We start from the raw sequence: 18,027 nt of genomic DNA on the forward strand, positions 1-18,027 counted from the left end.
ACAGTGTGGAAACAGGCCCTTCGGCCCAACAAGTCCACACCGACCCGCCGAAGCGTATACCACCCAAACCCATACTCCTACATTTACCCCTTACCTAACACTACAGGCAATTTATCATGGGCAATTCACCTAACCTGCACATTTTTGGAATGTGGGAGGAAACCGGAGCACCCGGAGGAAACCCACGCAGACACAGGGAGAATGTGCAAACTCCACACAGAGAGTCGCCTGAGGCGGGAATTGAACCTGGGTCTCTGGCGCTGTGAGGCAGCAGAATTCAGATAAATGCGAGGTGCTGCATTTTGGGAAAGCAAATCTTAGCAGGACTTATACGCTTAATGGTAAGGACCTAGGAAGTGTTGCTAAACAGAGACCTTGGAGTGCAGGTTATTAGCTCCTTGAAGGTGGAGTTGCAGGTAGATAGGATAGTGAAGAAGGCGTTTGGTATGCTTTCCTTTATTGGTCAGAGTATTGAGTACAGGAGTTGGGAGGTCATGTTATGGCTTACAGGTCATTGGTTAGGCCACTATTGGAATATTGCGTGCAATTCTGGTCTCCTTCCTATCGGAAAGATGTTGTGAAACTTGAAAGGGTTCAGAAAAGATTTACAAGGATGTTGCCAGGGTTGGAGGATCTGAGCTACAGGGAGAGGCTCAATAGGCTGGGGCTGTTTTCCCTGGAGCGTTGGAGGCTGAGGGGTGACCTTATAGAGGTTTACAAAATTATGAGAGGCATGGATAGGATTAATAGACAAAGTCTTTTCCCTGGGGTCAGGGAGTCCAGAACTAGAGAGCATAGGTTTAGGGTGAGAGGAGAAAGATATAACAGAGACCTAAGGAGCAACTTTTTCATGCAGAGGATGGTACGTGTATGGAATGAGCTGCCAGAGGATGTGGTGGAGGCTGGTACAATTATAACATTTAAGAGGAATTTGGATGGGTATATGAATAGGAAGGGTTTGGAGGGATATGGGGCAGGTGCTGGTAGGTGGGACTAGATTGGGTTGGGATATCTGGTTGGCATGGACGGGTTGGACCGAAGGGTCTGTTTCCATGCTGTACATCTCTATGACTCTATAATAAGGTCCATGAATAAAAAACCTGGAGAATTTTGCGGTATCCGAACCAGAAGTAGGAAATGGCAGCAACATTACAGCGAAATCCAGCTAACGTGGTTCAAACAGGAATCAGACGGGGTGAGGAAAGAAAGCCTGGTGGGGCTGGTTTTACTTCCACTGTAGCTGATTTTTAAAAAGTGACCCGATAGTGTTAAGGAACAAATGTTCCTCGTCTACAACATTCTTGTTGCAGAGTCTGTACCAAGATGTTGCAGCAGAGTGAACCCACACATGTACATTCTGTGTGACTGATCGAAGCTGACTATGGAGTTTGTGCTCAGTTCTGCTTTCCAACTATATCACTGGGAGCACAAGTAGATTGAAGGACACGTTTGGCTTGGTTACAAGTTACGGCTTGGAAGTAATCGAATTATTCATACACCTCCAATGCATCTTCTGTCAAAATGAAAGGCCAGATTTTCAAAAGTTCATTCTTTCATTGCATGACTGTCGCAATGCAGAAAAATGCTGTTTTGTGTTTGTTTTTGATTCTGTTTGCTCCCTCTGCATTTTCAATGTTGCAAATTTTAGACTGCAATAAATCACAAAAAGCAATGCAAATCATACACAAATCGATGTTAGTGTTATGGTGTATCTTCTTAGTTAGGATAAAGGTTCATGTAAATTAGATAGAATCATGTTCCAGGAGGTCAGAAAGAAAACCAGTTTCTTCAGGGCGTGGGTATTGCTTTGGGGCATGGTCAGCATTTATCACCATGTTAGCATAAAGAAGATGGTGGTGAGCTGCTTTCTTCACCGAATGAAATCCATGTAATGGAAGTTTTCCCACAGCAGTGTTAATTCGGAACTTCCAGGATTTTGACCTAGTGATGATGGTGGTGGAATGCCAACATTTGTTCATGATGTGGAACTGCCGGTGGACTGGGATGGACAAGGTCAGAAGTCACACGGCCACAGGTTATAGTCCAACAGGTTTATTTGAAATGTGAAGATTTCGGAGTGCTGCTGCTTCACCAGGTGAAGTCACTTCTCCTGACGAAGAAGAAGCGCTCCATAAGTTTGTGATTTCAAATAAACTTGTTGGACTATAACCTGGCATCATGTGACGTATGACATTTGTTCAAGTCTAGTTGCTATGCAACTTGGAGATAATTTGAAGGTGTTATTCTAATTGATGTAGGTCAAGAGATGTTGCAGAAGAAACTGGTGATGGGAATCTCAGAGGCAGGAGTCAGTAATCACATAAACAAAATATTTGGTAACAAAGAAATGACTCAGAAGGTGGTATATGTGTTCACCCTAACCTGCACAAGTACATTGGTGTTATGTAACCATGGAGGCGTAGGAAATGGGTTCAACCCCAGAATTGGTAAGCAAGCTGAAGCCAAAAATAAAGATTTTTTTTACATTTGAAAAATATACTTTATTTATAAAAAATAATCATTAATATGTACACATAGTAACAAACCCAGTACTGTTCTGCAGTTGCATACCTAAGAAACAAATACTGGAGTTTGGCTCTAACCGATAAGCCAAACACCTCTCTTACACATACAATATTTATATATATATTTGAGGCACCAGGAGGATCCCATAACTGAATGGATCCCCCTTTATCTTCGGCAGGAAGACATCAGACAGCTGTCTGTCTTTCCCCACTGCATCTTGGCAGCAGCTGCCCCAAGCTTTACTGCGTCCCTCAGCACATAGTCCAGGTTCTTGGAATATGCCAGTCTGCAACACTCGGTTGGAGTCAACTCCTTGTTCTGGAAGACCAACCAGGTTCAGGCAGACCAAAGAATGTTGATGGTCCTCCAGGCACGGTCGATGTTTGTCTTGGTGTGTGTCGTCAGGGAACAAAGCATGGAGCGCAGAGTCATTTGATGAGCAAGCTGAAATTAAAAATAAAGTCTCTCAAACCAAGCGACTCCTATATTCTTTCTTGAGCACTTGGTGAGCAGGTGTGGTGCCGGATTGATGCAGGTCATCCTTCTGTTTTGTGAAGTGGGGAATGGTATATGCCAAGGATGCAGGATTAAGGTGGGATAGGGGACTTAAAGAGAAATAGGGAAGGAAAGAATAAAAGGATAAGAATGTCCATAGATTCAAGCAAGTGTGTACGACTGTAATCTGTGTATTAATGGAGAGTGGTAATACTGTTGTTTCTCGGACACATGCTCAGTTCAACCAGGTAGCTGAATTGAAGTATTCTTTTGGATCTGTTGTCATGGTTGCAGTTCCTGCACTTTTTAATTCTCATAACAGAAATTCCGGTGTTTCTTGTGAAACGAGAACTCAAAACACCGGAATTTCTTCATTTGCTGGTAGCCCTATCAAGCTTGGAGCTGAAAATGTGTTAATGGAAAAGTGTAGCAGGTCAGGCAGCATCCAAGGAGCAGGAGAGTCGATGTTTTGGGCATGAGCCCTTCTTCAGGAATGGTATGAAGAAGGGCTCATGCCTGAAACGTCGAATCTCCTGTTCCTTGGATGCTGCCTGACCTGCTGCGCTTTTCCAACAACACATTTTCAGCTCTGATTTCCAGCATCTGCAGTCCTCACTTTCTCTTATCAAGCTTGGACCCCATTTTCATGGTTCCTGTCATTGAGTAGAATAAGAGTGCCCCCTGCAGGCTGATTTTGTGCAAGCTTGGGTCTACTCTGGTGGTTCATGTGGGAGCATGAAACTGAGAAATTGAGCATATAAAAGACATGAATAACAAAAGGTAAGTATTTTGAATCATGTTAGCAATAATTATCCCCTTAGAGAATACAATATGTTTAGTCACTGATTAAATTCTGCCCTCTGGGCTCAAGAATGGGATACATAAAATTATAAACAAGATTCATTCCTTCCTATTATTTCCTGCTCTTACTTCTCCCTCCCTCCTGTCACAGTCCACTATTGTCCTCAAACTGTTTCAGTAGCTGAGAACATATTCCATGGGGCTCCTGCTTTCTCAGTAGGAAGGGGGTTGTCCACTGCGACCAGAAGAAAGATTTTACCAACAGAATGCCATCTGACACAGGCACTCCCCGCCTTCTGTGCCAAGCAATAGTTTAGTAACAATAGCAAAAACCTTTTTAAGTGTCTGATCTGTAACCTATTGATAAAATGCAAAAATAAGGAGCAACCTTGATTAAAACATAAGATCTTGAGAGGTCTTCAGAGGGGGACATAAGGAGAGGTTTCCTTTTGTGGGGAGGTCCAGGACTAGGGCTCATTGTTTAAAAATTATACAGTGACCCATTTAAGACAGAGATGAGGAGAAATGTTTTCTCTCAGAGGATCATGAACTCTCTTCATTGAAAGGTAGTGGAAGCAGAGTTTGGAATATTTTGAAAACAGAGGTGGATAGATTCGTTTAAGCTAATGATTGAATGGTTATTTGGGATAGGCAGGAATATATACTTTTGTCATGATCTTCCTAAATGGCAGAGCAGATTCGATGGGTTGAATGGCCTGCTCCTGTTCCGTGATCATATCATAGAGTCATAGTCATAGAGATGTACAACATGGAAACGGACCCTTCAGACCAACCCGTCCATGCCGACCAGATATCCCAACTCAATCTAGTCCCACCTGCCAGCACCTGGCCCATATCCCTCCGAACCCTTCCTATTCATATACCCATCCAAATGCCTTTTAAATGTTGCAATTGTACCAGCCTCCACCACATCCTCTGGCAGCAATTTAGTTATTTGGTATGTGACACTCTAGACACCAATACTGTGTTTGCTATTTTAACCAGATTCACTGTTGGTCTTACATTGTTTGAAACAGCTACTATAATTCATTCTATCAACCCGTGTTTCCCAGTGCTGTTACAGTATTTGCACCGCTGCTGTGTGATTTTGGAGAGAGGTAACAAATTCTTGACAATATTCTAGTCTTACTTGAGTTTTGTTGGCTGTGTATTCAACGATCTATTTACGTCTACACCTGACATAATTCCCAGCTTTTGAAAGTTAATTTTAGTGGATTTATCAGCACAGTTTACTAAATCCATATTGGCTGCTCTGTTTAAGCTTTGAGGTTTGAACATGCGTAGTTTTACTTTGAGAGATCATAATTCTTAGAACGCAGAGTTTACTGCATTTTAAATGGGCCGAGGTGTGGCAGCTGGAGTTTAATTTAGATAAATGTGAGGTGCTGCATTTTGGAAAGGCAAATCAGAGCAGGACTTACACACTTAATAGTAAGGTCCTGGGGAGTATTGCTGAACAAAGACTTTGGAGTGCAGGTTCATAGCTCCTTGAAAATGGAATTGCAGGTAGATATGATAGTGAAGAAGGCACTTGATATGCTTGAAATGATGTCACCACAGGAAATTACATCACCAACCCTAGGAAACTCAAACATATAAATAGAAAGTGGGTTACACCACCAGTGTTTCATTCGGAGGCTCACTGAAGATGTTACTTAGTATGGCGACGAAACATCTGAAAACAAACCTTCCAGCTCAGCGAGCAAACCTACATCCAGAATCTCAACCTGAGCTTCAAATCTTCTCAAACCATGCTTGCCCTTATTGGTCAGTGCCTTGAATATAGGAGTTGGGAGGTCATGTTGTGGGTGCATAGGACATTGATCAGGCCACTTTTGGAATACTGCGTGCAATTCTGGTCTTCCTGCTATAAGAAGGATGTTGTGAAACTTGAAAGGGTTCAGAAAAGATTTACAAGGATGTTGCCAGGGTTGGAGGGTTTGAGTTTACGGGAGAGGCTGAATAGGCTGGGGGTGTTTTCCATAGAGCGTCGGAGGCTGAGGGGGGGTCATGGATAAGGTAAACAGACAAGGTCTTTTCCCAAGGGTGGGGGCGTCATAAACTTGCGGGCGTAAGTTTAAGGAGAGAGGGAAGAGATTTAAAAGGGACAACTTTTATATGTAGAGGGTAGTGTTGTGTATGAAATGAGCCTCCAGAGGAAGTGGTGGAGGCTGGTACAATTACAACATTTAAAAGGCATCTGGATGGATATATCAATGGAAAAGGTTTAGAGGCATATTGGCCAAATGCTGGCAAATGGGACTAGATTGGGTTAGGATATGTAGTCGGCATAGACGTGTTGGACTGAAGGGTCTGTTTCTGTGCTGTACATCTCTATGACTCTTAAAACTCTATGAGTATCAGGGATATACTACAACAATAATTTGTATTTATTTAGTAACTTAAAAATGTGATTCAGTACATAAACAACCAGAGATAAAACTCTGTAAGATATAAAATATCCTAAAGCACATCACAGAGAGAGACTGGATGAGTAGCCATGGAGGACAGGTCAGCAGAATGGTCAGCAGGAAGTATTTTTGGTGGAGGGCGAAGAAGTCAACTTTCCAAACATAGACTGGGACTGCCATAGTGTTCAGGGTTTAGATGGAGAGGAATTTGTTAAGTGTGTACAAGGACATTTTCTGATTCAGTATGTGGGTGTACCTACTAGAGAAGGTGCAAAACTTGACCTACTCTCAGGAATTAAGGCAGGGCAGGTTAACTGAGGTGTCAGTAGGGGAGCACTTTGGGGCCCGCGACCATAATTCTATTTGCTTTAAAATAGTGATGGAAAAGGATAGACCGGATATAGTTGGAGATTTTACAACTCATGGGCACAGTCTAAAAATTAAGTCCAGTCAGTTCAAGAGAGATATGAGGAAGCGCTTCCACCCACAAGGAGTGGTAGAGGTTTGGAACTCTCTTCCACAAATGGTAGTGCATGCAGCATCAGTTGTTCAGTTTAAATCTGAGATAGACACATTTTTGTCAAGCAAAGGGTGGTGGTGGACAGTTGTTTTTCAGACTGGAGGCCTGTAACCAGCAGTGTTCCACAGAGATCGGGTGCTGAGTCCACTTTTAGTCATCATTTATAAAGGTGATTTGGATGAGAACATAGGAGGCATGGTTGGTAAATTTCAGGTGACACCAAAATTGGTGGTATAGTGGGCAGCAAAGGAGATTACCTCAGCGTACAAACAGTTCTTGATCAATTGGATCAATAGGCTGAGGTGTGGCAGATGGAGTTTAATTTAGATCAATGTGAGATATTGCATTTTGGTAATACAAACAAGGATAGGACTTATACAATTAATGGTAGGGCCCCAGGTAGTGTTGTAGAACAGAGAGACCTAGGGGTTCTGGGACATAATTATTTGACATTAGCAGCACAGGTGGACAGGGTGGTTAAGAAAGGCGTTTAGCAGGCTTACCTTCATTACTCAGACCTTTTGAGTATAGGACTTGGGATATCATGTTGAGATTGTACAGGACATTGGCCTCTTCTGCAGTTCTGGTCACCCTGTTTCAGAAGGGCATTATTAAACAGGAGTTCAGAAAGGATTTACCAGGATGTTGCCAGGAAGGGAAAGTTTGAGATATAAAAATAAACTTGAGGGACTGGGACTATTTTCACTGGAGTGTAGGAGGTTGAGCGTGAGGATTCTATTATTATTTAATATTATAATTATTTATATTATTGAGGTGTATAAAACCATGAGGGGCATAGATAGGATGAAAAGCTCTTTTCTCTATGGTGAGGGGGTTCAAAACTAAGATGCATATTTTAAGGAAAAGAGAAAGATTTAAAAAGGACACAAGGAGTGGCATGCTGGTTCAGTGGTTAGCACTGCTGCCTCACAGCGCCAGGGACCTGGGTCCGACTCCCACCTTGGTGACTGTCTGTGCAGAGTTTGCACATTCTCCCTGTGTCTGTGTGGTTTTCCTCCCACAGTCCAGTGATGTTCAGTCTAGATGAACTGGCTGTGCTAAATTGCTCACAGTGTTAGGTGCATTAGTCAGGAGTAAATATAGGGTAGGTGAATGAGTCTGGGTGGGCCACTCTTTGAAAGGTCAGTGTGGACTTATTGGGCTGAAATGCCAGTTTCTATACTGGAGGGAATCTAACCTTTTTTTTTACACAGAAAGTGTGTGGAATGAACTGCCAGAGAAAGTGGTAGATGTAGGCACAGTTACAACATTTAAATGACATTTGAATAAGTACATGAATAGGAAAGGTTTGGAAAGATATGGTCCAAGTGCAGGCAGATGGGACTAGTTTAATTTGGAATTATGTTTGGCATGGACTGGTTGGAACCAAGTGTCTGTTTCATGCTGGATGACTCTATGAATCTAAGCAATGGTATTAAGGGAAAAGGGTTAAAGACAAGTGTATGGAGATAAGCCACAGATCAATCATTTTCTCATTGAATGTTTGGAAAAGGCTCAAGGGAATGAATGGCCTACTCCTGTTCCTGTGATGCAGTGGTTTCTGGAGCTTCTATCTTACTGACTTCCAAACACATGGATTTCTCAAACAGTCAACTTGCAGCAGTTCTCTGGAAAGTTTTCCTGCTGGTTTAGCACTTTAGTCTCTATTGTCCAGAGTGTTCGCAATCACTGACTTTCCGGATATCTTTGTCTCTTTATATCATTTAGGCAAGAGTCCAAATTTTGCTTTGTTTTTATATTGAACTGTTAACCCACAACTCTACTCCAAGGCTATAAACACTCATTAAAAATACACATGTGAATAGACTTGAGATTTTGCAGTGCTCAAACTCAAAAATGAAACTAAAGCTTTGTATCCCCCATGCTCCCTCCATAACACGTACAATATAAACATACAATCCAAACTTAAAAAGCTATAACTTGTCATCCCCAAGCCTCTGGGGATGCTCTTGGCTTTCTGTGCCGAGACACACTGACTGACGGTGTCTCCCTGGACTGGATTGAGAACTATACCTTTCAGACTTGGAGACAAAGCCATTTGCTTGCAGAAAGTGCAATGTGTTGGAGCATGCTCTGCTGGTGTATGGTACAGGTACAACAATGACATAGCATGGTACCACACAGCAAGCTATCCACCCCATTGACTGATGTTTCCTGACAATTAGTCAAAGGGTCAACAACGAGTTGAATGGCAGGAAGTTTAGATGGAATTTGAGGAAAAGTTTTTTCACCCAGAAGGTGGTGGGAATCTGGAATGTGCTGCTTGGGAGGGTAAGAGAGTTGGAAAACCTCATAAGCTTTAAAAGAAAATGTGGATGAGCACTCAAAATGTCATAACATTCAAGGCTATGGGGCAAGTGCTGGAAAAGGGGCTAGTATAAATAGGTTGGCAGAGACTCAATGGGCTCTGTACTGTATGACTCTATAACCATGACAGGCTGCCTGGTCTTGTATAAGCATTAAACAACAAGCCCAGACAGAAATGCTGTGATCGTTTAAGAAAATAGAGGTATGCAGACCAAATGCAGACACAGCAGATTAGTTTAGAATTGCAGAAGAAAATACACAATAGACAATAGGTGCAGAGTAGGTTATTCGGCCCTTTGAGCCAGCACCACCATTCATTATGGTCATGGCTGATCATCCACAATCAGTATCCTGTTCCTGCCTTATCCCCGTAACCCTTGATTCCACTATCCTTAAGAGCTCTATCCATCTCTTTCTTGAAAGTATCCAGAGACTTTGCCTCCACTGCCTTCTGGGGCAGAGCATTCCATACATTTAATTGCATCATGGTTGGCACAGACTTGGTGGCCTGAGGGGCCTATTCCTGTGCTGGACTGTTTCATGTTCTATAAGCTCCAGCTGAGGAACCAAAGAACAATAAGGCAGGGTAGGAGATAGTGAGACAGGATGCTGTGAGCATCTAGCTAGGCTCAGAGTGAGTGAGCTCTACATTGAAGATATAGGCTGTGTCTGTGCCTGTACGCTCAGGGTCCTTGCAGCAGTACTCTAGAGAGAGAGCAGCTATTGCGATATTCCATGATCATATGGACAGGCTGGTACATATTGGATGTCAATGTCAGTGAACATGGGCAGTGTACAGTCAGTGCCCATGACTGTGCCCTGGGACATTGATACCGAATGTCCAAGATGGAGGTCTACAGAAGCAAGGGTCCTGAAGAAGGTTTTCACCTGAAATGTCAACTTCTCCACCCCCTGATGCTGCCTGGCTTCCTGTGTTCTTCCAGTCTCTTGTTTATCTGTCTGAAGGAAGTCACAGGTACCTGCTCAGATTTTCATGCATGGGAATTCACAGCATCTAGGTTGTATCCAGCAAGTGGGAAAATGTGAGATCATATGAATGGGGTGAGATCATGTATTAATTATGTTGATACAGAGTGATATCTCATTAGTAGACCTCTCGTCACTCACTAACAAGAATCTTGAATCAATGTTTTGAACTTGGTTGGAAAATACAACATTTTGGTCTCAACATCTCACCTGAGTTTCCCAAACTTCCCGCCGTAGTCCACATCGTTCAGGGACTGGGAAGATTCCACTCATCCAAGCCACCAAGCAGCCTGGGCCAGAGCTTTAAAAAGGCTGGATTCACTGGGGTCACTTGCATTTGAGGTGACCTTCAGAAGGTGTCCTTCAGAAACATAGCAGTAGAAATTGTTCCTATTATCTTCTTAAAACATGGCACAGTGAACATTAATTTCTCACCAAAAGTGGTTGAAATATGTAAAAATCAAATGGAAAGATATCAAGGTCATACCAGATGTAACATTAATGATTCAAACCAGCAAAAAACAGATTATTATCAAATCCAAGAGAGGCGGAACCATCTACCCAATGCAGCTTGACAAATATTCAAGAAAATCATAATCAAATTGTACTGTTCTTGTCTCATTGCAACTCCAGAATGACATCCAGTTCTTCAAGGCACAAAGGAGTTTGAAGTTGAAGAGTGTGGTGCTGGAAAAGTGCAGCCGGTCAGGCAGCATCCGAGGAGCAGGAGAATCGTGTTTCAGGCATAAGCCCTTCATCAGGAATTCTGATGCCTGAAACGTTGATTCTCCTGCTCCTCAGATGCTGCCTGACCAGCTGTGCTTTTCCAGCACCACACTCTTCAACTCTGATTTCCAGCATGTGCAGTCCTCACTTTCTCCACAAAGGAGTTTGAAATCAGTTGGAGGCAGTGCAAAGAGCCAATGGCTGGGATATGAGGTCCAGTGCTTATGATGTGAGGAAAGGCTGGGAAAACCCAGACCTTTAAGGCTGATGAAGAAGAGCGTGAGTGATGTCCTTTTAAAGATATCCTAGATAATAAATGGCATATGTGGACTGTGACTTCCAATTATACTTTGTGAGTAGGTCAAGAGGACGTAGGGACAAATTCCTAAAACAGCTAATTTTAGAACTGATATGAGGAAGCAGTTCATACAGATTAATGAATGCAAAAGCCACAAATGCATTGAATGAAACAGGTCAATATAGAAAATCAATGCTGACTGGAGACTGCATTTGGATGGGTGAAGTACAATGAACAAGATGATCTACTTGGTCTTGTGACATTTATGAGAGTGGTATAATGATGTGGTTTGTTACCAGATGTGAGTACATCAGGGGTACTTTTGAAAGAAATGCGTAAATATACATATGGTTGAATGTATTAGTTCAGCAGCTCAAGTCTGCTTTGTCATTAGATAAGGTCAAAACTCATCTGTTTGTAGCCTTTATTTTCTGCTCTACCCTTTATAGTGTACACACTAGGTCAGAGATATATAGGTAAAAACAATGACTGCAGATGCTGGAAACCAGATTCTGGATGAGTGGTGCTGGAAGAGCACAGCAGTTCAGGCAGCATCCGAGGAGCAGTAGTCCTTAGTTACTATCTATTCAGGTTTAATGAATCCCTTTGCCAATAATGGAGAGTTTGAATTATTTTCATCATATTCATTGCACAATTTGGAATAAACAGATTCTTGTCAAGTGGTTCTCCCAGTAATTCAGAAGATTCTGAGATCCAGGTGTCCTTGTGCACGAATCGCAGAGCTAGTATGCAGATACAGCACGTAATCAGTAAGACAAATGGAATTTTGTCATTTATTGGTAAAGGAAGAGAGTATAAGAGGAATGAAGTGTTGCAGTGACTGTATAAGGTATTAATGAGACCACATCTGGAATAATGCATATGGCTTTTGTCCCCTTACTTGGGGAGAGATGTAATTGCATTGGAGGCAATTCAGGTGAAGTTCATTAAATTGATTCCAGAAATCAGGAGTTTTATCTTAAGGAGAGATTGAGCAGTTTAGGCCTTTGGTCTAGCTTAGAAGAAGGAAGGAAGATCTAATTGAGGTATGTAAGATGTGAGAGGAGGTTGACAAAGTAGATGTGGAGTGGATACTTTCTTGTGTGCAGCAATCTAGAATGAGAGGTCATTGTTTCTCTGAAAGAGTTGGTGAATCTGTGGAATTCACTACCTCAGAGTGTGGTGGATGCCTGGACACAGATCATAGAATCCCTACAATATGGAAACAGGCTGTTTGGTCCAACAAGTCCACACCAACTCTTCGAAGAGCATCCCACTCAGACTCACACCCTTACCCTATTCCTGTAACTCTACATTTCCCATGGATAGGCAGAAGTGGGTTCTGCAGATGCTGGAGATTAGAGTCAAGATTAGAGTGGTGCTGGAAAAGTGCAGCAGGTCAGGCAGCATCCAAGGAGCAGGAAAATTGACGTTTTGGGCAAAAGCCCTTCATCAGGCATGAGGCCTCATTACTGATGAAGGGCTTTTGCCCAAAACAACAATTTTCCTGCTCCTCGGATGCTTCATTACGTGCTGGGATTTTCCAGCACCACTCTAACCATTTCCCATGGATAATTCATCTAACCTACACATCCATATGCACTATGGGCAATTTAGCATGGCGAATCCACCTCATCTGCACATTTTTGGACTGTGGGAGGAAACCGGAGCTTCAGTTTCCTAGATGAAAGTAGCCAAATAATTGGCTATGTATCCTATTCTAGGCATTCATTCTCTTGAATAAGAGAGTTTCTAGTGTTGTACGTAAACATAACTTAATGTTCTAGAAATGAACTCTTAATAGTATTGAAACCTGGATAGTTTGGAAAGTTCCCTTCATGGTTTGCAGCTCTCTGATCAGGATTTATATTTTATATCCCTTCCTCAGTATCTCCCAAACATCAAGCTAATGGTAGTGAGAAATGCCAGGTCTCAGGAGCTCTCAGTATGGGTACTGGTAAGTGGCTAAGCAAGGATTATTTAAAGAAAAACAGGGAATTTATCTTATGTCCTGGCCAATATTTATCCCTCCACTAAAATTACAAAAATAGATGATTTGGTCTTTTATCTCATTGCTGCCTGAAGTCTTAGCTGCAAAGACTTCCTACGGCATGTGATCTTCAGCAGTTCAAGAAGGCAGCTAACCACCAACACCGTAAGGACATATAGGGAATGGGAAATAAATGCTGACCCAGATGGCAATGCACATCTCCCATGAGGGAATTAAAATAAGATTGTCGAGTTTTCTAAAATTATAACGGGAACCACACTTCAAACATTTTCATTGACTGTAAAGTGTTTTTGAATATATAGGTATCATTAATGGCAGGACATCATTGTACAAGTCTTTCTATAATTCAAGGAGTTCACTCCTTCCTTCATTATCGATATTCTCCATGTATATTCAACCTTTCAAAGGGAAAACACTTAAAGTGATATAAGCTAAAGTTTATGCCATTTGAGAAAACCATAGCACATTAACTGAAACATCACAAACAACATAATGATTTTTTTAAAAATGGCAAAATGGTAATAATTCCTGGCAGGGTCAGTTGTATAAGTGAGTTTTATAGTAGCACTATGTTTCATATTAGATGTTCTGGTATAATATAGATGCAGCAGGTCAGGCAGCATCCAAGGAGCAGGAGAATCGACGTTTCGGGCATGAGCCCTTCTTCAGGGTCTAGTCCAGCAGGATTACTGTATGTGGTTAGTGTGTTATATCAGAAGGCAAATTTGAGAAACCTGAGAAGCTATGGTAGCTTCATATTTGCTAAAAATGGATTGACTGCTCTTGTGAAATTGAATGGCAGAAATATATATTATTGAAATTAATATGAATTTCTGGAATGAGCTGTCCTGAGTGGAGTCTGTGGAAAGTTGTAGGAAACATTCAAGCAGCATTTTTGGCACATTAGCCAGTTCAATTTCTCCGCGGTTCTGCTTGGAGCAGATTTATTTCCAGGCTGCTGCTGTTTCTGCTGCTATAATTATCTGTATTTGACCTTGAAATAAGCCCACAAACACGCTTCAACTGAGAAAATTAGCCGTTTTGTCCATTCTTACTCTGATTAATTGAGCGCTCAGCAGCAGTCTCTTCTGTCATTTGATCTTAAACAAAACCTTGATGAATGGACTGACTGGCCCAGACTCCTGCATGATTTATCCTGTAATTCTGAAAGTAGTTGTTCTTTTCAAACACCTGCCCATTTGGCTCAAAGAAAGAGACAGAGGAAAATATTGCTTTTGGCATTGAAACTGGACTTGCTTTTTCAGAAAAATTTAAATAAAATTATGTTTTGTAAGGGTACTGTTAAAAGCAATGATTGTGCTGAGAAAATAGATGCATCAGAACTATTGATCACAAAACAATATGTCTAATGGCTTTTTATTTAAAAAAAAGTGATATTATTGTACATCAGATGCCAGAATTAGTAAAATGTTATTTTGCAGTATAAAAGGGAATAACATTGTTGAAGTGGTGATGTTTCTATCTGTACAGCTTGAGACACAGCCTGGGAATCATTAAAAGCTGCACTTTGTGAATCAATTCCTTGCCAAAGAATTTTGAGACTTACCCCAACTGCACCACACAGCTATCCTGTAGCCTTTAGTTTATCAGTTGGCCAACAGGAGGCAATAACAAATGAGGCAATGCCAAGTGCAGAGTTTGGGCAGGATCTTCTTCTCATGCTGAAGGGTTCCATTGGTGAGACCCAAACTGGGGGGTGGGGCACATGTAATCGCATGGTGGTCACTCAATCAGACATCCCCACCAAGCGTGTGGCAGGGAATGAGCTGGGAGCCATTGGCTCCCCTGTTCGCTCACAGGGCCAAGGCTTTTCTGAACATTCTGGCATCATTAATGGCGCTATGACATTTCGATTCCTTTCTATATTTCGAACAATTCACTCCTTCTTTCATGATTGATATTCACTTATCCACATCATGAGTGACACTCAGGTAGGCATTCACTTCCTGCCATCCGACAGTTTCAGTCTAGCTTTTTGTGAAGAGTTTGTCATCTCTGCACATTTCATGAGTACATGTAGAGATCTTGCATGAACCTCATTTTGGCTGGAACCTGGATGAGAGGGCTGGGTGAGGAAGTGTCAAAGGTCCATCTGGGCTGTCTTTCAATTGTCCTGCCTTAGGTGTCTCTCAACCCAACTATCATTACCCCTCCCCAGTCACCCTTGACCACCCATTAATCAGAGCTCCCCCTCCCATCACCATTGGTCAGTCCTCGGGCAGACTGGAATTGTCCAACTGCCACTCTCAACTTACCATTTGCCATTCATGAATCTCCATCTATCCTTCTTGACCTGACCTCGGTTATTTTCATTTCTCTGGTCTTCACCATTGACATATCTATCGTCGTGCTTGGAGCTAACATCTTCTGACAATGACCTTCTCTTGGATAACCCCGCTTCCTTCCCTGTCCCCCATGAGCCTTTGTAGGACTGCCACCCACTAACACCCTCCTCAGTCAGTCATGCCTGTTCACCTTTCACAGGCACCACCCAACTTCAGTGTATCAGTGCCTCCTCCTCTCGCTTCACCAAAGCTCAGTATATAGGAGAGGGTGCGGCTCTTCATTCCAAATCCACCAGCAAGACCTGGAAAACAGCACTACACACCACCTTTAACCAGTGTGAATCTTCATGCATGTTTTTCATTTGCTGCATACTTAAATCCAAAGGTACAATTTAGCATGGCATGATGAATGAGCACGACATGCTACTGTATGAAAATGAGATTCCTGCTCTGATTCCCCACCCCAATCTGCCACCAACATCTATCCAATTTTTATATCCCACATCTCCAGCTTTTTTCTTCCTTGCATAAAAGTGTTTGTATGTGAGACCTTGTTCTCTCCCTAGCAAGGTTACAATTGGAAACTTTACAGACTAAATCAGAAGAACAACATCTTCATTGTTCGAAGGAGGAAAAAGAAGGATGAAATGCTGAAACTGAAAGGCCTGTAAATCTCACGGATTACACCAATAATGTTGTTTTAAACAAATGACTTACTACCGATGACTAAACGCTACTTCAGATTATTGAGAAGGGGTGAAATCTGCCTTTTTGCCCGATGATACTAGGTGTTCACCCTTCTCTCGAATCCTTTCTAACCACACATTCCCTGGCATATGGCTGGATCACTGTCCATGTAGATCAAATTCCCAGATACAAGGTTAGAAGTTGAGAGTTCTATGGAGAGTAGCTCACCTCCTGACTCCTGAAAGTCAGTTCACATGTATAAAGCACAAGTCAGAAAGTGAAATGGCATTCTCTGCACTTTCCTTTATAATTAAGATTGTGACCCTGTACAAGAACTAGGGTAACTGGTCATTGCAAGACTATCGTAACTGCTTCCTGCTGATCATCATAGGAAATGTGTTCTGTCCTTGTCAGACTGCAAAATGATATTGCATTGGATTTTAGATGAGAGACTACATGAATTTACTTAAATCGTGCACGCAAACCTCAATGGCAGGAGTCACATAGAGTAGTTCAGTTCAATAATGTCCCGAATGTTAACATCTAAGAACCACTTAATCTTTATCACCTTTTAGTTGTTTTATTGCAGAGTAAAACACTAGACAGGCTTACTGATTGGTTTTAATGATCACTTAATTAATTTAAAAGGCTTATGCTTTCTCCTGAGCAGAACCAGATTGATTTCTACAGTACACAGTGTTGGTAGTACTGAACATTGAAAACTGTGTAAGTCCACTTGAGTAATGATCTCAGTTGAGTGACAAGTTGTCAGTCACACTTAATGGAGTTGGTTGTTAATTTTAGTTGAATGCTACTGTTAAGTTTATTCCCCTCATCCCTTCTAATTGTTCCACATTATTGACATTGTAGATGCGTGCGGATTACTGACACTGGACTTGGCTATCTCTCTACAATGTCTTCCCTGCGCAGTCTGTACCTAAGATGGTGTTGTCAGGTACGTATTGCAATATGCATATATTCAAGTAAAATAAAAATTCAAGTCACTTCTATGTGTTAATATTTTTAAAAAGTCATTCATGGGATGCGGGTGTCATTGGCTGGGCCAGCCTTTACTAATTGCCCAGAGAAAAGTTAAGAATCAACTACATTGCTGTAGAAAGTGAGGTCTGCAGATAGTGGAGATCAGAGTCGAGAGTGTGGTGCTGGAAAAGCCCTTCCTGATGAAGGACTTATGCCCAAAACGTTGATTCTCCTGCTCTTCGGATGCTGCCTGCCTTGCTGTGTTTTTCCAGCACCACACTCTCAACATTGCTGTAGGTCTGGAGTCACATGTAGACCAGTCCAGGTAAGGATAACAGATGTAATTCCCTCGGGAACATGACTGAACTAAATGGGTTTTTACAACAATTAACAGTGATCACAGATGTTTTAGATCTACCTGTTCTGGTATTGGCAGTACTTGCTACTTGGTGACCTTTTTGGTTTTTACCCAGTTTTGTGTTAAATTACTGAATCCCAATTTCACCATCTACCATGATGGGATTTGAACTCATGAACTCAGAACATTAGCCTAGGATTCTAGGTTGCCAGTCCAGTGGCATAACTATAGCTCCTCTGTAGCTACAAAACAAAGTTGCAGAAAGAGTGAAGTCAATCTAAAATCTGGAAAACTGTGGTTGCTGGAAATCAGAAACAAAACAGGAATTGCTATAAAAGTTCAGCAGTTCTGGCAGCATTTGTAGAGGGAAATCAGAGTTAATGTTTCAGGTTGAGTGATAGTAGCTGAGAAAATGTTGGTTTTTATGAAGAATATAGAATGGGCTGAGAGGGGCTAAGGAGTAAACAATAGGTGGAAAGAGAACCCAAAGAGAGAGAAGAACAGTTGGACAAACAAAGGAGTGGCTAATGATCTGTCTGGGAGGGTGAATAGCTATTAATGGAGACTGTTC

The 18,027-nt window shown here is 41.9% G+C and overlaps 1 protein-coding gene across 2 annotated transcripts in view; it reads left to right on the plus strand.

Annotated features, from left to right (window-relative positions):
* fbxl16 (F-box and leucine-rich repeat protein 16) overlaps nucleotides 1–18,027 on the plus strand; it is a 175,278-nt gene that overhangs the window by 148,924 nt on the left and 8,327 nt on the right. For both annotated transcript variants that reach the window (XM_060840475.1, XM_060840473.1), the window contains exon 4: nucleotides 16,988–17,072. In XM_060840475.1, the coding sequence (XP_060696458.1) occupies nucleotides 16,988–17,072 (85 nt within the window). The remainder of the gene's footprint in view (nucleotides 1–16,987; nucleotides 17,073–18,027) is intronic.

Source organism: Hemiscyllium ocellatum, chromosome 20, assembly GCF_020745735.1.
Source record: "Hemiscyllium ocellatum isolate sHemOce1 chromosome 20, sHemOce1.pat.X.cur, whole genome shotgun sequence".
Lineage (NCBI taxonomy): Eukaryota > Metazoa > Chordata > Chondrichthyes > Orectolobiformes > Hemiscylliidae > Hemiscyllium > Hemiscyllium ocellatum.